The sequence below is a fragment of the Salarias fasciatus genome, assembly GCF_902148845.1.
Source record: "Salarias fasciatus chromosome 7 unlocalized genomic scaffold, fSalaFa1.1 super_scaffold_4, whole genome shotgun sequence".
Taxonomy (NCBI): Eukaryota; Metazoa; Chordata; class Actinopteri; order Blenniiformes; family Blenniidae; genus Salarias; species Salarias fasciatus.
Window position 1 is genome coordinate 16,795,671 of NW_021941229.1, and position 21,496 is coordinate 16,817,166.

At 43.5% G+C, this 21,496-nt stretch overlaps 1 protein-coding gene across 3 annotated transcripts in view; it reads right to left on the bottom strand.

The window, feature by feature from the left end:
* arhgap24 (Rho GTPase activating protein 24) overlaps positions 1 to 21,496 on the bottom strand; it is a 56,385-nt gene that overhangs the window by 7,585 nt on the left and 27,304 nt on the right. The window contains exons 1-2 of one of the 3 annotated variants that reach the window (XM_030084784.1): positions 16,194 to 18,098; positions 2,150 to 2,272 (exon numbers count right to left, since the gene is read on the bottom strand). In XM_030084784.1, coding sequence (XP_029940644.1) covers positions 2,150 to 2,272; positions 16,194 to 16,215 — 145 coding nt within the window. In that variant the 5' untranslated portion in view covers positions 16,216 to 18,098. Of the gene's footprint in view, positions 1 to 2,149; positions 2,273 to 5,044; positions 5,118 to 16,193; positions 18,099 to 21,496 lie in introns of those variants that run through there. The other 2 variants (XM_030084785.1, XM_030084783.1) reach the window with 2 other exon arrangements.

The window sequence follows — 21,496 nt, forward strand, 5'->3', positions numbered from 1 at the left end:
GTTAGAACTTCTTAATGGTTTTAAAATTATAAGATATTGTTAACAGTTGTGGAGATCAACAGGCCAACGTACAACATTTCAAATGTTGGTGCAATAGTTTTAATCCTTAAAATCTTTGTTGACTCTACATCTGGGCAACTTTCATAATATAAAGCTCAAGTAATTGTTTGTCTGAGGTTCACGTAACATTAATACCGGCTCTTTTAAAAATGTGTTTCAGTGAAATAGAGCTTCAGATTTGTTCCTTCTGTCGAATACACTTTAAAAAGTATCATTTTACAATTTTGTTTACCTTGGTATTCTGTTCAAGGAAACCCTCTGACTACTGATTTATGCTAAAATGCATGTTATACAAGAAAAAAAAAAAACCCTAATCAGGAAGGGATTCCACCAGAATGACCATTAAAAAACTTGCCACCAGTGAAAATACTCATATTAAAAGTCTTGCTATGCATCAGGTAAACCCATGTGTTTGATAAACACATATATTAAGGAAAGTTTAAGTTAAAAGAAAAAGAAAATACTCAGACAGACCTCTGAAAGAAAACGACATAGTTGCTATTCAGTTCAACAGCTCTGAAAACGCGGATGCACCGAGCTGCATCTCAATTTGCAGCTCAAATAAAGAATTGGGATTCTGCTCAGAAAGCAGCATATAAATTGCAGATAATGGCTGATGTAAAGATCTGAGGGATCACTGCCATCCGACACCTGCTTCAATTAAAACAAACTTCTCTCAGATTTCGCCTCAGATGTGGAGCGGTTTTAGTCGAGGATACGTGAGACACATTATATTCCATAAGCAGAGCACAGATAAAGTGTTAAAGATGGGTGTTAAAGAGCGTGAAGGTGTTTAAAAAAAATAAAATCCCAAAACTGTTCTTAAGCCAAGATGTGGGAGCTTTCATCATCATCGCCACCAGTCGTGAATCATCAGACAGAAAATTGATTAAATCAGCACAGCAGTCTGGAAAGTCTCACACTGAAGACAACCAAGCAAATAGCTGTGAAATCCCCCTCTGGAGATTTAACAAAAGTTTTTTTTTTTTTTTCTTAATACCTACATCCCATCAATCCAACAGCAACAATGGTCGCATACTTTCCTAAACCACAAATGATCAGCAGGTAATTACCATGGAATAAATCTCCAAAGATCCAGATGGAGAAGCCGCAGCTGCACATCCCTCAGAGGCCTGACGTCACCCCCTCACTTCTGGCCAACTGTTTGTTGTGGCTGGATCGTAACTGTCGCAGCATCACAGCAAGAGTTCATCAACAAAGGCAGAACAACCTTTTGGGGGTCTTCGTTTTGGGGGGTTGCCTCCTGGTCTGCCCAACCTCTAAACTGAAACCTCCAACTCGCTTTCAAAGTACCGATCAACCAATCAGGGTTCAGTTGGTTTGTTGCTGCAAAATGTGAAAGGCTGGAAAATGTGTGTGTGTGTGTGAGAGAGAGAGAGACAGAGAGACCCCGGGTCTACATCAACAGGGAGCCACCTTTCCTGTGGCATCTTTGACAAATGGCTCGTCCTTTTGAAGAGCAGTCAACTGCAATAGACGTCAAACTCGCTGCACTGAAAACAGAGGGGCCGGGGCCCGGCCTCGTCTATTCACCGAGCGCCGCTCCCACCGCCCGTCCGCCTCCAAGCGCTGCACTTGTGCCCTGCTTGTAGGCCAATGTAGGCCAGAGTCTGCCACAACAGTCAATAACAAGCCACAGCAGCGCAGCGGGAGACCCGGTAATCGCCGCACTAATTCCACCAAAGTCAGGAAAAGCTTCATGAGAACAATTACGGCAGCGTGCACCGCGGCTATGAATCACGGCTTATTTAATTACCGGCGTATGGACGTTTTTTTTGCTGGTTTACTTGTCACGTGTAATTGATTTAGGCACAGTTATTTGAAGCTGCCAGATAGACAGTATGAAAACTCATAACCAAGAAACACATTTATTTTATTCTCACAATGAAGCCAACTTTTATTCTTTTAATATTCAGTGCATAAACAAACATGATACATTTTTTGTTCAGTCTTTAGAAACTGACTTTATTTCTCATGAACCTGAAACTGCACAAGCAAGATGTCAGTGAATCCGTGGGTCAACAAGCTGTTAGGCTAACAAAAACAAAGAATGCACGCTTATACTGACCTCCACCAAAAGGCGCCCAGATGACCCTCCGGATTGTTTTCACCCAATCCTCCATGTCATTCTGGGTGCTGGCCATAAGGAGGTAGGTCTCATGGTTGGCTGTCATCCGCTCTCGGTCTCCCCCTGCACAAGGAGAGAGACAAACACAGAAAAATACATGTTAAAAACACTCACGCACGCAGAATTTATGACCACCTGTCTGATATTGTGTAGGGCAGTCGCTCATCTGTGGGATCAGACTAAAACTGATAACACAAATTCTCTCTCTCTCTCTCTCTCTCTGGGACACTGCATTGACAAAAAAATTGATGTATCTCCTTTAGAAGGAATTGATTTTTCTTCACCTTGAGGATGACAAGTGATGATGTGAGTGTGTGAATAGACTGAAATACCCACAACAGCAACAACACAAAAACAAAAACAATCCACACACACACACCTGAAAGGAAATGTTCATATGGAGGAGTAGAGGGGTGTATAGTTCCATTAGAGGCAGGCAGGCTCTGCATCCTGACTCAACTTGTGGATAATGGCCACGAGCACTCAGCTGCCATGTGATGCCGGACAGACTCGAGTGGAGGGTCTGGACCTGCTTCATATGACGAATCTGCCTGCAGCCGTCGCCATGACAACAAAACCATTTCGATGCCTCCACTTCGGCTTTATCGAGATGATATGTTGAAACGTCCAAACACCGACCCGTGGTACTTCACGGGGGATGCGGCGTGCGGTGTGTTATTGGACGAGATGAGCTATTTAAAGACAAATGGGAGTGTCACGCCAATCGTTAAATTATTCATGATTCTGACCACCGAGGTTCCTGCTTCATTGATTGTAAGAAAGGATGGGCTTCGCATGTTGCATATAAAAACTATTTATAGACTGGAGCACAACACTATTCTTAATGAATAAAAACAAAGACAAATAGATATTTAAACTGCCTTTGAGCATGATGGAGTCAGTATTGTCACACAGGTTGTTGAACTGAATGGTAACATAATAAGTTAACATTTTAGTAAAACACTTCTGAAGGGATGCACTGACCAGAGTGACAGTGATTGGGTAATTGGGTGATGATTCTGTGTTTTGGATGTTCACATGAGCGAGCAGTCACAGAGCAGGGTATTCAGCTATATGTGGAGCCAAACTTTGACAGTGAGATTGATGCTCCCTGTCAGTCTTGATGAGATCTCATTAACAGTCAGCAGATGCCAGTGCTCGACTTGTGTGACATTCAGCATGTCCAGACTGTTTGTAACACTAGGGCAGTCTCTTCCAGACTGCCCTGCATGTCCAGCATGTCTCCCTTCCTGGTGGCTTTTTTTTTAACACACCTTGATTCAAACGAATGTACTCTCTGCAGAAGCCTGAGAACCCTTCATCAACCGTTTAGCAAGGAGTCGCCTCGGAGTCCCCCGGGAGCAGGATAAGGGAACAGTGGCCAATAAAAAGCATAAAATTCAAAGCTCTTTCTGTTTCCTCCAGGCTGCAATCCTCCACAGGCTCAGCTCAGAGAGAACATATCAGCAGGGGGTGATTAAGTGTGTTTGTTTGTGAGAGCATGATGACGTGTGACTGTGTGTCTGCATAAATATAAGGTCATTCAAACCACATAGTTAATAATGACAGTTTTCTCAAGCGGATGATTTGACCGTTTAGTGGCTACAGCTTTGATTATTTCATGTACTGTCCGCTTAATACATTATGTTAAGATTCCTGAATATTTGCAAAAGGCATTTTCTTTCCATTTGCTTTAATTTGCTGAAAAAATAATACACTGTCAACAGAGGTAGCAACAGCTCGACTAAATGTGTTATCTATATATGACAATGTATAATTTAGAATCTTGTTAGAGTTAATGAAGCATTAATCTGCATTTTCGCTGCTTATTACCAACAAATTAAGATCTACAGTGCTGGCCTTCAAATTGTGGCACTGTGCGCTCATTAAAGTTTTTAATAGTTTTCATTAGCTATATAAAAGACCTTTGATTAATACAGCACTTAATAGTAGTATAATAGTTTTCTTAATACTTTTTCTTTAATTGTAAAAAATCATTCTGGAAAAAAGCTTCCTTGACCACTGCTGAGGCATTGTGGCGTCCCCCAGGGGAGCCCCGCTCCACACTTTGAAACAACCTGAACAAGCATAAAGCTATGTTTATATATTTGGCAAGACAAAGCCATCAGGAAACATGAAGTCCAAAACAGCAAACAGAAGTTTCAAGTCAATCTCAGCACTGCATTAAAACAAAACAAACTTTTACAGACTCCACAGCAGCAGATCCATCTATTTACGCATCATCCATGCACCCACTCATCATTAATAATCCTTACTGTGCCAGCAGTCACAGTGGAAGTGCCTGGCCGCAGCCTTAAATCCATCTCTTCCATTAAATACATTGAAATTTCGATCCATGAGTGGAGCTCCGTCGAGGAACCAGGTCCTTCATGTTAATGGCAGAGTGGATCCTCCGCTCCTGATCCGCTGATCAGTCCCTGCTCGCTATTGATTGTCCCCCGGGCTCTGGTTAATTACACATGGAGGGACAACACACACGCACGCACAGGCACACACCCACACACACACACACACACCATACATCCACCCTGTCACGCCCCCCCCCCCCCCCCCCCCCCCCCCCGTCTTTAACTTTGACACCAGGCTGCGTTTGCGTTCACGCGTAATTGAAGTATTTCCCTTATTACGTTCGCGCATTTTACGCGCAAAACAAACACAAAAGAGCTTCACCTCGCGACTCGGGAGCAGGTATTAAACCACCAGGGTGTCATTTTTTTTAACGTTTCCAGTCGAGAGACTTTCAGAAACGCTTTTTAATTTTATTTTTTTTTGTCAACAAAAGCAGCAGTGAGAGAAAGCGGTGCGCGCACTGACCGGTGAAGCAGCGGCTCACTTGTGCTCGCGGCACATGGAGTCGGTCCGGTCCTCAGCTCCGTCTCCCCAAAACACAACCTCGAGACCCCCGGCTCCGTCTCGAGCCCCGCACGGTCCTCTGAGAAGCTAACCCCGCGCAGCAGATGATCAAATGACGGATAGGCAGGCTGTAGGACCGTGTATCGATGTGTTGGCGTGTCAAACTAACCGTGTGTGTGTGTGTGTGTGTGTGTGTGTGTGTGTGAGAGAGTGAGAGAGAGTAACCACCAGGGCCGCGCTAAAGCTTTTCAAGGTCCTGAGCAATTCACCCCCACAACCCACCCTAATCCCATCCTCCATTTATCTCTACAGGACAGTAAAAGTCTTTAACCCCCTGAAATGTTGCACATCTTTGTTTTAGAGATTGAACATTTTTCCACCCGTCAGTTTAGAATCCTAGATTTTTTTTTATTTATTTCTTTTGGGATATCTTTAAAGCTTTATCTATTTTCTTAGAAATCTGTCTGAATCCATCTTTAGTAAACTCAGAGAGATCATCATGTTGATCAGGAAAAATGACAGAGCTGGGCACTGGACGTCCCAAATTGGTTCGTGATTGTCGAAAGTCAACAGTTTTCTACTTTCAGAAACAATCAGTCATCTCCATGAAATTTGGAAACCATTTGCAAAATCTTCCATCCTCCTATGATCAGTAGGCTAAGACCTCTTCATGCTCACTGACCATATGAAAAATCTCAGAATTGTAGCTGAAGTCTAAAATGGGACATTCATGAGAAATCAGGATAAGTTAAGATTTTGAATGAGAAGAGTGCAAAAGAATTCGCTTTCCTTATCAAAGCACAGATACTGGTGTCCAAAAAGAATTTGGAATCCGATTCAACCAAAAGCAAACAGTATATTAATATCATTACAAAAGTAAAAATAAATAATGTCTTTTTTAAGACATTTGGAAGGTTTTTCTGTTGGTGGTGGGATGGTCATAAGAAAAATGCATGTGCACATGCACACATACATTAGAACTACCATTATGTGTAGCTCATGTTCGAAATTAAAACACTGATACAAGAATTACTGAATTGGAATGTAAACAGATGAAAAATAGATACTCAAGTAAATTACAGATACCTGAAAAATCAATCTGTAAAGTCACAAAATGTGACCTTTTTTTGTTATTATTATAGCTGCCTTCAAACTTGGATGAACTCCATTGTAAAATTCCACTGATGACAGCTGTTCCCCGGCATCATCGAGTTCAAACACTGAAATTCCGATCTGAAGGTGGATGGCTCTTTCACTCAGCAACTCGGAGAGCAAATCGGACTTTTGCTTGATACAAGACTTGTATCATTAATAAAGTGACACAATTTGCAAGACAAGACAAGCGCATTGATCCAGCGATGCCAAGAGAAAGACACGTTTTCAATAAATGTCTTGTTTGTTTGTGAGGCTCCAGAGGTCCGTCATCTGTGTGTGGTCGACGGGTCATATTCATCACTCAGAACAAACGCGTAATAACTGTCCGCAAATGATGTGGATCACATATTCTCCGATTGCTCACACCAGCCACCGTAAAGGTTCTCTCAGGCATCTCCATCCCGTCAGCATTGTTCGTGTCGATCGTCAAGCAAAGTCATTTCGATTCCCTGACGGGCCTGCAAGGTTTTTAATTCCACATTTAAAATCAACCAGCCCTTCCGTTATTTGCACGGACAGACTGAATTTCCTCTTGGAAGCAGCGGTTGTGAAGCTGTTAAACAGGCGTGCAACAGGATTATGCAGCATACCATGGCCATTACAGCACACTCCTGTTCCTCTCGCCGTTTCCTGTTGATGCTCAGTTTACTTCCACAGTGGCCGAGCTGCCTTCCAGGTTTATAAAGACGGCCGATGTGTCACAACCCATTAGCGCACAGGCAACATTAACTATTTAGGACACAAGTGCTAAGTGTTTGAAGAATGCTGTTCGGCCCATTCATAAGCACACGGCATTCGGATAACTCTGCATTGTGCGTAAAGGTCAAGCACTGATTTGACTCCCGGCTAAAACCGCTGACAGGCTCATCAAAGACGGAAACTTTCAAGGCCTGGGGATTCAGGTCGATGATTACTAATCTTATCTTTAAAATGATAAGCACAAGGTAAATATTCTAAACGTATTCTAGAAACAAACCTACTTTAAGGTGCTTTGTGAAGGATTATTTCCATCACACAATTCTCAAATAGCTTACGGTGTGAATAGCAAAAAAAAAGAAAAAACACAACACACTTCAACAGAGTTTTCCATAGGAGACCGATCCTAGCAGGAGTTCCCAGACAGAACCAGTCAAGGATCTTCACGTATGGCTCGACTGTACCTGAAAAGACAACCGTGACAGCTGTCACAATTCCCCCGATTCGCCATACTCCAGCACACCGCTCCAAAGTTTTCTAAACTCGTCGGCGAACAACTGACAGCTTCACAGAAACATGCGGGGTTTTCCTCAGAAGGCAGCTTGCTTTAAATAAAGCACACAGATTAAGATCCCCAATTCACGCTGAGACTTCATGAAGGAAAAAAAAAAGAAAAAAAAGAAAAAAGTTAAGCAGAAGGGAAAATGAAATCTCCTTGATGATATGCTCCACAGTGGGGGGTGCAGACTCAAATCCCTGCTTAATTTATACAAGCTTTCATCACTTTTTTACGGAAAATATTCCACTCGGAATGCGTCACGCTATAAAACAGAACTCATACAATCCACCTAACACTATATGTGGCCCTAAACACACTCAGGACATTGGTATGTCTGCATTAATGCGACTTTATTGCTCATCTGAGTGCCTATATGGTCTCAACTAAAGCTATGACCTATCTCCATCTTTCCATTACATGTAGCAGTCCGGTCTGTGTGCGCTAAAGTCACGACAGCCATCAAAGGGGGACCGAGAGCAAACTGCCAACAACTGTTCCTTCCAGTTGTGACCACTGGCTTTAATGAGTGGCCGCAACCAGCTGCAGACTAGCCTTTAACTAATGGCTCAAAACAGGTGGGAGACAACAAAGGATCTCACTGTGCTGTAATTGGTCACAAATACCTGGAGCCGCGATCCGCTTCTCCCTGACCTGCACGTCTGCAGTGGTCCTGTTTAATCACACACTGCGTCCCTGGCATCAAATATTTGAAATATTATGTGGTCAGCAGGGATGGACTGATACACAAGCCACCTAACAGTATAGTTTCATATTTATTATTAACACCATGTAGTTAAAGTGAGAAAAAGTTCCCATAATGTTTAAATACTCCTTCAACATGGATATTTTAAAGTCTGGTTGAAATGATAAGAATGCAATGTTACCCCGCTACCAACGTGACAGTTTAATAAGATGATCCATTTTACTACCAAAGTACTCATTTTACCCAATCATGCTTCTGAAGTCTTCAGACATGCTCATTTTATCCAATCACACTTATGAAAACTCGCAAAAATTATTATAATAAAACTTAAACCATATTTTGATGTGGTGTTTTTCACCCAAAGCACCACGCAATTGTTCTTATTTATCCAACAGAGGTTCAAACGGAGCCAAAGAGGAGAAATATTCTGCTGCTGTACACAAAGGTGGAAAACTTGCTGTGCAGAGCTTGTTGAGAAAACGCTAAATTCTTCCAGACTTTGATTGTGCTGCCTGCCAAGTGGAGGAAACAGCTGCCGCTGGCCCAGAAAACAATGCAGACACTGTAACTACCTTGTTTTAAATGACTAAAAAAAAAAAAAAAAGAATGTGTCATAGTTCTTCCTTCCAGTCTGTGAGCGTGGATGCATGAGTGTGTGTGCCTGTGTGTGTTTGCATGAGCATTAAAAGATTAAATGAAGACATCAGTGTCTGTTCCCTCTTGTCTGCAGGAGTTCTCTTGTTTTGCATGCAAGCAGGGGCAAGTCTGAGATTCAATAATGTGTCTAATGATAGTCTTCTCAGAAGTCCATGCATCATAAATACCTCCAACGTGACAGGAAGTCGGTCACTGAGCCACGCAGCGAAACGTCTGTCCATTCATCGGAAAGAGTGGAGACAGAAACGAGCACCGCAGTCTTTTTTATCTTTTGTTTGGGGATGATGATGCCCTTTTAAAACAGTCTGTTTCGCTCGTGAGTAATACCGGCACCAGATGATCCACACACTCTGCAAAGTACAGCTGAGAGAACAGAAAGCCTCAAGAAAGCACAGAGAAAAGCATCCACTGTAATGCAGTGCAGCAGGATGCTCCAGAGATTGAAATAGTAAGACAATGCACCTTGTTACCTTGGTGTGAGGAGAGCAAATCGGTTAATCCGTACTGTGGTAAACTACGAATCGCCTGATGGACCACCTCCATACTTCCTTTAAAACTCCTGCAGGATCTTTGGCAATCCCACCGCCGAATCCCCCCCCCCCCCCAGGAAAAAAGAGGCTTCCTATATGGGTTACAAAGTCCCGGCCAGCTGGGTTAACGTGAGGACGGGAGTCCCTCACCGGAGGAGCGGCTCTGCCAGTTCCTGGCCTGGCTCAGAATGAGTGAGTGAGCACAGCTGAGAGGGTGTGAAAGAGAAAGGGAAGGAGGGGAGGGGAGCGAGGTGAGGTTTGAAGAGGGGGTTGGTGAGCGAACACACACACACACACTCACACACACAAACACACACACACACACACACACACACACACACACGCTCATGCTCCTCTGAAGCACTGTAATGGGAACAATAGGCAGATCTCAGTGAAGGTTTGGGGCTTGCAAAGGTCACAGTTTGGCACAGGTCGTGACCCCCATGAGCAAACACGCTATCTCCCATTCACACTCCAACGCCGTGTTAACATCTTTTACAGTTACTACAAAAATGACGTCATCATGTTGACCTCTTTCATGTGGAATCAACAAAACCGTCTTATGGTATTATTTCTATTTAACTGTTACATTCATTAAACATCATTTTCTATTGTTTTCTGTTTTGATCTGTATAAGTAGATGTAACTAAATAACTTAAACTTTAAACAGGTCAAATAAACTTTAAAATAAAAATTTCCATGTGGAGTTTCCTGATTCATTGTGTATTTCAGTATTTTTTTCTTTTATTCTGGGTACCACAACTCTCTCCAACATTACAGACGTGTTTGTTTGGTTAATGATCTGATGGTGTGAGTGTGTGTAATTATCTGTCTGTGTCTGTGTGTCAGCCCTCTGGCAGTGTGTACGGGTGTATCTCCATACACACCTGTGCATGCAGGACAGGCTCAGGTGTGCAGCCCTTTTATGAATCAGCTGACTTAAAGCTTGACTGATGCTTCTGGACCGTCTTTTTCTTCACTTCCTCAAGAAACATCTTGCCTTAATATGACTTAATTCCACTGCCATTTTTGATCTCTGAGCTTTGCATTCCTTGTAGTATTGTTTTTTTTTATTTATTTATTTTTGCAATACAGTGGGTCAGTCATTTGTTTTTCTTTTTTTGAAGAAAACCCAGCGACTGTAAGGATTTGTGGCCTTTCTATTTTCAGTGCTTCGTTAAATTTCAGGAAGTTAAACAGCACTGAGCATTCAGAGCAATGTTTCCAGTGTATCTTACAAAACCTGTCAAACGAATGACTCCAAACCTGCAGCTGTACAGCTTCTCCCACTCTTTCTATATCTTCCCATGTATCTGTTATCGGTGTCCGGTTTCCCCTTGACCCCCGGTAAGGTATCGATTGCTAATTCTTTTCCTGGTGTCACGGTGGTCTTTGCCTGTCAATAGACATAATCTGGAGACAGACATCACGACATTAGCCTCCACCTGAGTCCCCAGAGACGTTGTCTGCTGGAGAACACAGAGTCCATAGAGCCGCCGTGGCTATCCATTACCATCTGACGCTGAATGAGTAACAAAGTGAATGGAAGCGGGGAGGTCAAAGGGGACGAGGATTGTTTGGCTCTGTTGTCCCTCAACAAGCATCTGCAGTGAAGCAAGTCATCGTGGCACCAAAAAAATGGAGACTCGTCAGCTCTTGAAGGGTTAATATGATACTTATCATTAAAACCTATAAGATCATCAAACGTAGTGGCTGAGTAGTTCGAGAGAGCAGGGTTTTTTTTTTTTTTTTTTAAATGAGTTATCAGAGGACGGGCAGGGAAGCAATGGCTCGATCCGTTCACGGAGGTCACAGGCCTGTCAAGGAGCCAAGTGTCTCTGTTCTGATTTCATGCCAACTAAATAAAGAGCTATGTCTGTGTGTCCTGCCAAGGCTGCTGTAAATATACCATTATGTAAGGGGAATCAATTTCAACTTTAGAAAAAGGAAACACGGCTCAGACGGGACTTAAAAACACAGAGCTTGTGACATAACTTGGAAAGATAATAATTAAGAGACCCACACAGAGGCGCTGCTTAGTTAGTTATTTGGATATTTTGAAGGATCATATCAATCTAATTTCAAATATTTTTTTTAGGATATGATTTATTACAAAGTGATGTATTGATGTTCTAAAGAGGAAATAGAATTGAAGTTGCAGTTTCCACTTCACTGAAATGGATACAAGCGGCTGCCTCCAGGGCAGGAAATTTAAATCAAACAACCTAAAACGTAATAAATTTTTCCGTGGAAAACAGCTGTAAGGGGTGTAAGTGCATGTGATTTTTTAAATAAATGTGCCAACACAAGTGAAAAGACCCCAAAGAGCATTTAATATGACAAATGGCCAAAGCGGACAACTGTGAATAAAACTCACAGAGGACAATAATGGAAACGCTCGGCCATTTATTAGAAACCGCAAACAGCTTTACTTCAGTGGGGACTGGTAGTAAAATGTGAGATTAGTCCTTGACTACCAACAACATGTTCAAACTATGCACAATAACGCTTTGAGGTTTGTTAAAATACCAAAAACCTTACGAGTGCGACTTTTACGGCACTGACAGCTCCGGCGACTACTGACTGGGGATTAACGTCCCATTAAAGCGTTGGGAGTGCTGAGTTTTGGTGAGGGCTGGCAGCTGTTGTCGCTCGAACACTTGCACGCAATGCAGAAAGTCTGAAACATTAATGATACAAGCAGGCAGACGCAAGAGGAAGCTTCTGGAAAGGTGCAGAGCATACAGATCCAAGAGGGAGCGCACTCGTTTAAACGCACTTTTAGCGGAAGATCATCGCTGCATCATCAGAGAATTTACATTTTCTGTATAGAAAGACACTCTAATTGTTTAACTGTCTGCTGGTCTGCAATGACTGCTTAGATTTTGATCTCTTCTTCTTGTTTCTCTCCTTCAAACATGGGTGGAATCTCCCAGATATTTCTCACTATGGCAGATCACCAGTCCCGCATGTGTATCATATGATCATGACTACAGCACTGCAAACGTATGAACTGCATGTCAAGTATTCAGGAGTGTGTCCTCCATGATCCCGAATGAATCATCAGCTGAGACTATGCAGAATTGTTGCGATGCACATACTGCACTGTTTACAAGCTAAGCTTCATGCAAATCTTATAAAATCAGTAATGAATTTATGTTTTCTTTTACTCTTATTCTTGGCCTGAATAATATTTTCTGTTGAAATCTTTTTTTTTTTTTTTAAACATCAATCTAAGCATGCAAAAGGAAATGCTGCAAACTTCCAGGCACTCCAGAAGGGGAGTGAATCTTTTTATCCACACCAGGGGACCTAACAAGGAGTGGACTTGACAAAGTACCTGTTGCACTGCTCAATAATACCTTCTAATATCACCTTTCAGCACTGATGAGGGCTCCGGGGGAGATGCACACCTGCACTGCCTGCAGTTGAAATTGGTAGGTTGAGTCAGTCTGGCCTTTGGGAAGCCCTTTGAACCTTTCAGACAGGGCTGGAGTAAAGTGGCTTCTGCAGGCAGAAGGACTTGCATGATTTTGATATTTATTCTGACAAACCTGCCTGTTGCAAAGTGTTTTCCATAATTGTGACGTCATCCCTTTGTAGAGCGAAGTCAGCCTGCTTGTGTCGAACGCACGCATTAATCAACATTTTCATTTACTAGATGGCTTTTGAAAATGGACGCGGCCGCCATTGAGGAACATTATTTTGATAGAAAGAAGAGATAAATCTGACTCACATGAATCAGTCACCGCCCTCTAGTTTTCTTATTGAATGTCTGAGTGGATCATGAAACTTGAGAATGAGTAAAACCACTTTACCTCCATAAAACAGAGGATGTGTTTCCAAAGCAGGGGCGTGAGAGTCACAGTGTAATCTTATTCTCCTCGTGGTGCACAGCAGACCTCAGAGGCAGCATCAAGACCCTCTCGACTCAATACACGAGCGCCTAGCGGTTAGCATCCATCAGCTCCGGCTGGATAAGCGTGTTTTCATTTCGGCCAGCGCAGCAGTGCTGTCATCCTCGTTGTTTTCTCTGACAAAAGCTGGCCAAAGCACTGCCGGCCCGAGAGAGCCGCGGCGAAGGGGAAGTGCAGGCGAGCCGGGTCAAAGAAAAAAGATGGGCGGTGATCTGAGTGGAGAGACAGAGAAATGCTGATGCTGGGACTGGCGCTTTGTGTGTTTCAGTGTGTGCTGCTCAACTTCTGCTGATGTTGTCGGGACCGGCCTCTCAGTTTAAAGCTGAGCTATAAAAGATGTGAAGATTCTACACAACACCGCCGTCACTACATCCCCAGAGTTATCCTTTCAAGAAAATATTTCTCACTATATTGTCAGTGTAAGTATTTGAAAGGGAAAATCTGTAGTGTTGAGAATAAATTAGTGGAATAAACATTTTGTGGACTGATTAGACGCCATGCTACCCAACCTGCTTGCGAGCAGCAGCCACGTATTGATGGATCAAAAATGTTTTTATGGATTCATAAAGCCCCAAACAGGGTGTTAAAAGAGGGCATATCCGGGCAAAGGAGGACAGTTGGTCAGCCTATGAAACACATTTCAGTAACGCCGTGACTTTCAACTGTAACTAACCCCTCGTTATACTGCTTTTACACCGAAATGAGGTTTGGTGCTTTTGTAGTAGTGTCCTTCTTCCTGAGGTTAACCTTAACCTGAAGTGTTCACAGACTCTAAAATGAGCATGGCTTTACCTTTCTGACCTGTCTGCATGTCGGGAGTTTGTCTCTGCTGTTTTGTTCCTGCTTCTTCTCGCCATAATTCATCCACTGATTCACCTGGGCTATTGGAGTTGAAAATATTGATCTTCACTAACAACTCAAATTGATCAACATGATCCACACAGAGCTGACAGCTCGACTGATGTGTCACAGAAACACAACCGTGTTTGTTGCATTAAAATAAATTAAAATAAAAGAGATGCAATTCAAAAGAAATAAAGTGATGGTTACTTTTTACTGATGTGAAGTGAAGTAGCACACGACTATTTAAAGAAGTGTTGGTTATATACACTGGTTAATGTCTGAATAGCCAGAATATAAAAGTAAAAGTATCAGCCCACACTGATTAATTTGCAGACCAAAATACTAGAAAAAAAAAATCAACCATTTCCTAAACCACAAGAGGACATTTTCAACGGCTTCTTTTGTCTGATTACCAGCGTAAAAGTCAAACATCCACCAAGAATATAAATGAGAGTTTTCTTTGCCCCAACAAATCAATATCAGTGCCTGATTATCCACTTAAATGTCAATCTACAAGTCGGTTGATCAAACAAATTGATTTGTTCTCTGGTGTTGGTGATGTTCTGATATTTGACTACAGCACCAGGACTCTTTAATTGGGCCAAAGAGCAAAAGTATCACTTGTCATTCAGTTTTCTGGGTTAGTCTGTCATTAACCGGAATCCTCTCATTAACTCAGTCAGTCACACACACACACACACACGACCACAGAGATGTGTTAGTCACTTATTGATTTAGCTGCTGGTAGTTCCTCTGTGAACTCCAAAGTGACCCAGTTCAGGGTTTGTATGCGATCGACAGTCTTTAAAAACAGCAGGTTTGGACCTTTCATCCTGATTTCTGCTCTTTTGAACCCTATTTTGCAAATTTAAACCAAGAGTTTTACACTTCCACAGACTTTCACACTCTTTTCCCTCTTGTTCATCTCTCTCAGACAATTCCCTTCCCTCCCCCTGGCCTCCACCATCAATTCCGAAAATCTCCTTTCTGCTCCAGCAGTCTGTATAATACAGTGTTTCTTCATTCTGCTTCCCTCCCATCTGTTGCTTCGCATTTTCACATGAGAGCGTCTTTTCCAGGATGAATTCACTGGCAGGCTGGGAGTCATGAATCCAGGAGTCTGGGCTGTTATCTGCCTCCAGCAGCCAAGAAAAGTGAAATTCGACCCCGGATTCAGAGCACTCTTGCCGAGCGTGATTTTTCTTCCCCTGGCAAGATTTCTTTTGAAAGCTCCACATGCTGTGCAACCTGCTTGGGTGGCAGTAAATTACACGGATTGTTCAGACCTGCGGGTATTGTCACTAATGTTACTTGAGAGGTGTTGAGACAAATTTGGCGAGCATTTCTTCACATTTTTCCGGCAAAGCAAGACTCAAGTCAAAGTACAACGGAATTAATTAGACGTTTAATAAAAAGTTTGGAAGTGAAAACTGGATAAAATTCATTTTATTGAAATAAGATATGGCAACGAGAAGTGCAAGACTAAAAATAATTCCACTACAAATTGAAGTGTAGGAAAGGTTACACATGGAAGAAGATCTTCATCTGGTTCCGAGACCCTGGTAGTAATTTCCATCCTGCCACTATCGTGCCACCAGCTGACACCTCTATGAAATATGAACAATGAAACAAATCACTCTGACAGAAATGATCACAGAATGGATATCAGCGGGACAAATAAAGCGGAAGCGGCGGTCGCGGCAGGAAAGTGAGGAATGTAAGCATCATTAACCGCTCATCCGATTTAAGAGCCACAATAAACCCCAGCTATGATGTGTCACTTTGAAAACCACTGCCTCCTCACATGCAGATTTGAAAAAAAAAAAAAAAAACACACACACACTTGTTCAGTGAGGGCAGAGGGTAACTCGCAGCTAATCCACGACCGGTTTTTATGCATGAGGACACAAATCACTCCAGGTCCGCCTTCCAGTTGAAACTCAAACTCAAAACAGTGCAAAGTCTATTATTATCTCCGCCGCCGTAAAGGAACAGTCCACACCAGATGCAAATGTGTTAGTATTCATTACAGCTCTGCGAAGGGACACACCTGGGTTGGAGTTGAGATCCATGGGGCGCGGACGACGACGTGCCCCCTCCTCAGCTGAAGGCTTAGGGAGCAAAAGCCACGCTCTCGCTGCTGACCGCCGGCCCCCCAGTGCCACTTCTTCATCTGTTCTTGTTCTGTGCCACAGATAGATTTATCTCCTTCTGTTTCTGCTAAAACACACTCCACTGCACTTCCTACTCTCCCCCTCCTCCTCCCTTTGCCTCCAGTCCGGCTCATGCAACTCCTTCGCCTACAACTTCATTTTTTTTTTTTTTTTTTTTTTGCTAAGTCAAAGGCAGGTCAATGTGACACGCCGATCAGCTGCGCTCAGGTCAGGCCAGGTTTGATCTGTCCACCTCTCGGGAAAAGTCTTTCACTCCCTGCACACAACGCGCTTCAGTCAAAGGTGGCGGAAAAACGGAAGGCGCGTGCTTCTGAGAGTCGTGAAGCGTGTGGGACGGGGAGCGGAGAGCGAAGAAGCAAACCGAAGGCAAGATGGTGTGTCTGCTCCTCTCTGAAGGAAGTGAGACGGGTGGGGTGGGAGCTCGCGGCGGAGGGGAGGTGGGGTGCGTCGTAAATCAAGCAGCCCCCCCCCCCCCCCACCACCACCAATGTGGGGACCTGTAAATCTGGTGAACGAAGAGTGGGCACTCAGCCAAATGACTCATCCACAGTGCTCTATAAATACTGCCGTGCAGGGTCGGCAAGGCTGCCGCTACTGCTGGCAGAGAAAACCCTGAGACACCGGGGCTTCTCCCCCCCCCACCCCCTGGAAGGACGCTGCTTAATAACCTCCTTATCTTTATTTCAGCCGCGAGCAGACTTATAGGCGAAACAGCCATCATTGGCGTCTGTTTAACGGCAAAACGCAGCCTGTTCAAACTCGCCCTCAGTCAGAGATTGACTCTAGCGCTACCTGTTGGATTTAACTTCGTGCGGAGAGACGTCTAAATATTTATGCAGACGGAAATCGGTTTACATACCCCCGGCCGGGACGCTCGAATCGGGCGTCCCCCCGTCAGACAAACATATCATAGGAGCCCAGCGGAGAACTGCTGCAGGGGGAGGCCCAAATGTGGCCTCAGTGACACCTGGCCGGCCCAGTACATGTGGGGGCAGGGGTTAGAGTGGGAGGCTGATAGTGGAGATTGGTATGTGACATGTCAAATACCGATCCTCTCAATAAGGCTGTTATGTAAGCATCTGCGCTTCCTGTCTTGTTCCCCTCTCCGGCTCGGCCTTCTGCTAGCGACCCCCGGAGACTCTCACACTCGGGAGAAAAGAAGCCTGGAGATTCAGCAGATTATTATTTGGATATATGCTGAAATCCTGTGGCCGCCTGCCTTGTGTCACATACCTCTTAAAACCAGTAGTTAAACATTTTTAGACGCACGACTCCTCGCGTAGAAGTCGCTCTCTCTCACCTCGCGCACTGTACGTCGCCCTTCACAGCTCAGACCCAAAAGCAATTGTTTCCACGAGCTGCTAGTTTATTATCTTTTCATGATATATGACAGCTTTGTCTGGAGCTAATGGGGGATGCGCCGCGGAGTGAAACACCTCTCTTGTGCCGTATGAAACGGAAAACGCGGCGGCCAGTGTTGCATGTCCGCTCATCCCACGCGTGATCCTCTCGTGTTGTCGCTGCGGCTGTCGTTTCCCATTTAGCGCTTGATCAATCAAGGCCTCATGAAAAATGGTGGCCATCATCCCCGTGTACAGCTCGAGTCATTAAGAGAGGCCCCCGTGGGCTGTTTTTCCCATCACCGAAACAAACAAACTGCACACTGTGCTGTGGCAGAGACACATAAGAGGAGTCTATCCACTGATTGCTATTACAGATAACATATAAAACAATGAATCATGTGCTACTCAGAGGTCTCCTCCCACACTATCACACAATACATCACACTCTTTTTTTCTCTGCCTACAGAATATTAGTGAGATTTCTGTCTCTCCTCTCTTTGAATGTTTATCTGTAAATAAAATTGTAACTAATAAAGGAATTCAAAGTCAAAAACAATGATTTTGTAACTCTGACGTCAGCACCACAGGGTGTTTTCAGCCCTTGTGCAGTCTGTAAAGTGCTTTACTCAGTCGGTCGCACTCGCTCTCAGTAACAGCTGCCTTGTGAGGTGATCGCCCTCTGCGTTTCAGCCTGTTGCCCAAATACACTTCAGCACATGGACAGGGTGAGGATCAGACCAGCAACCTTACAGTATGGAAGACTACCCGCTCTATCAACTCAGCTCTATCAACTGATGGTGAAATCCTAACACTCCGATGTTACACAGACAGGTTTCATTCATGGGCACTGCCTTGACGTTAATGAGTTTAGTTTTAGAACATTTTCCAGATAAGTTTTCTGAAATTCTTCTGAATAAAAGACGGACTTGCAAAACAGTTTCTTACACTTTAAAGCTATCAGTGGTGTCATTTCTCACTACTGTTTGATAACACTGAGAAATGCTGTGCACTTGGTTTCAGGGGAATAGAGTGATTATTGAGAATTCAGTTGGGAAATTCTCACACTGTGTCTACACTGCCTCCGGTATCTGCTTCCAGCTCAACTTAATGCTTTGGTGGCAACAGCAAACAGCAGAAAGCTATCAGGGTAATAGAGAAACTAAATCAAAAAAGGCTCATATTTTACCAGAGCAGTCTTCTTCACAACAGCAGGACGTCAAGCCACTATGTCAATTAAACTTCTGACATTTAATTAGTCACTCACTTAGACGCTATTTGAACAGGAATAACAGTGATGAAAAGTTGGCATCCAGCTGTGAGTCAGCTGTAAATAATCTGATTTATACTTTACTTTGTTCTGTTACTGACTGCCATCGCTGTTTGCCACAGCTGAGTGTGCTGCTGGCTGGCAAGCGAGCCAAACGCCGGTGTTTATCTTCAGAGTAATCTATGGTTATGGTTAGTCTGGAATGACAGTGTGGTGAGCACAACAGTGGGCGTCGCAGCAGAAACAATGTGGAGATGGTGTGAGGTGAGGGTGGGGGTGGGGGGCCCAACCATTGAGGAAAAGGTGAGGAAACACTGTTTATTGAAACAGAACCTGAAAACTACACGAAGGTGAACAAACATGGCGGAACACTTTCTTCAGCTCTTCAAAGTTAATGTACCACACAGGCAGGAACTCATGTCCAAATGTGTCAATAAGTAAGCAGCGCTGTCAGGATGGTGACGTATCAGTGTTTTCTTTACAACTTCTGCTGCTACCAAGTGGTCAGCATGTATCACGTCAAGTTTAATTGCCTGCAGGTGTCATTTATCACAGAAATGATCATGTTCCAATGTCAGTATCACCAGCTCAACTGTGAGGACTGGACCAGTGGTGTCATTAAACCACTAAAGACCACAGATTCACTCAAAGATAACTAATATAATTATGTAATCTTACAAAACATGTTTATTTCTGTTTTCACTATTGAGAAAGGAGGGGTGGGGTAGTTTTCGCAACCCTGTGAGAATTGTATTCTCTTGAAACAATGAATGAATGAATAGACACGGGGAAATTGTGTATTTCGAAACTTGACAGTGTTAATTATTGGTGTTCAATGCACGGTATGGATTTCTGGCTGAAAAGCAACGGTTAGTGCATCCAGGATAATCAACTTTATTGATCACTGTCTTCTGGAGGTTTTGTATTTGTTTGCCATAAATCAGATGTAAATTTTTGCGCAAACTCAAAATCAGTGTTGTGTGTAAATAATCAACTATTTATTACTCATACATTTGAACTGAAGAGATCAGATTAAAAAATCAGAATTACTGAGAGATGTACATGCATGGCAAGCGTTTCAGAGCGATCTGACAGCGACACAGTGTTTACTCTATTGTCAACACAATAAATCCGATGACTTCCTTTCCAGTTCGGGCTGATGGTTTGTCTTTTCTTCAGCACTGAGCTCCACACACCAACACACTCCCTGCAGAGCCTCCTTGTGGAGAATGTCACTAATGAAGCATTTGGTGACTTCAAAGTACAGCTTTTCTCAGTCGACGCTACTTTTAAGTAGAGAAATCTTTCAGTCAGAAGAAGTAACAACAACAACAACAACAACAACAACAGAGCTTTACAATATACATTAAAAACAACCTAGAAGTTCCATCTTACCTTTGGGTGATGTTAAATTTTACAGTAAGTAACTCAAAACACATTGGCAAAGCTCATTTCATGCTGCCGGAACAGCCACATCCACTGCACGGGTCTGAAAAAGTTGTGCTTTGTAAATTCAAGATATCAAGAGAGCAACAACAGAGACACGACTCTCAGAGGCCCCGTATATGAGAAATGTCAACAGCAGCAGAATTTCCAGGCTGCTCTCCTCCAGGAGGCCGAGCGCCGCTGCGCCGTGTCACGGACGGCAGCTTATTGACTTCACATGCACTCTGGGAAAACACGGACGTGCGTAAACACGTCTGCACGCACGCACATAAACACACCCACACATACATAAACACGGGCCGAGGAAGGGGAAGAGGAAGGAGACAGACGTTCAGTTTCTGACCTTTTTGGAAATGTCATATCACAGTAGTGAATTCTTGGGAGAAAAGGGACGCTGGGAGCATCCCACAGGCTCGGACTGGTGGGAGGCGTACAAAATGAAGATATTCTGACGCTCTCCTGTACGCGAGCTGAACCTTTCGGTCATCATTTTTCAACAGTGATATCCATAAAATCAATTTCACTGCTTTTCCTCTTAGTGCATGCCGCCATACTGTTGCTCATATCACTCCTGGATTTATGACGTCTCAGAAGCTGTGTGGGCGCTTCACATCCAGCTGATAATTAAATCAGTATATCAGGACAGGCGGTCTGAAACACAGACGGCAGGATGTTTATGTCCCATGTGTCAGAGTAATTTGATCAGAGTTTTTGCGTGGATTAAATTGTATTCGAGTCGTGACGGCGGAGGGGGAGTAGGATGCGGAATGGGCTGGGAAAGTCACTTTATCTCCAGGATTTATTGTAGTGAAGTGAAGATCCTTGTCTGGGCTGCGTGTTGACTGGCAGGAGAGTCTCTTGGATTAATTAATTCATGGATGTTTTGCTTTTTTTAATTAGTAGGCCAGCAGTTTTACCAGCATGTGCTCATATGCTGTGTTGCAAATGCTCTGTTCAATCAAGGTTATTCATCCTTCTAGCCACCTTTAATGCCGCTTCATCGAACTTGTGAGAATCATTCAAACTTGACTGTGGTGAAGAAAGCAGCCGGAAGAATTCACTCATCCATCACAGTTACCAATTAGAGACAATACGTATTTTTGAACTCTCCAAAGAATCCAGA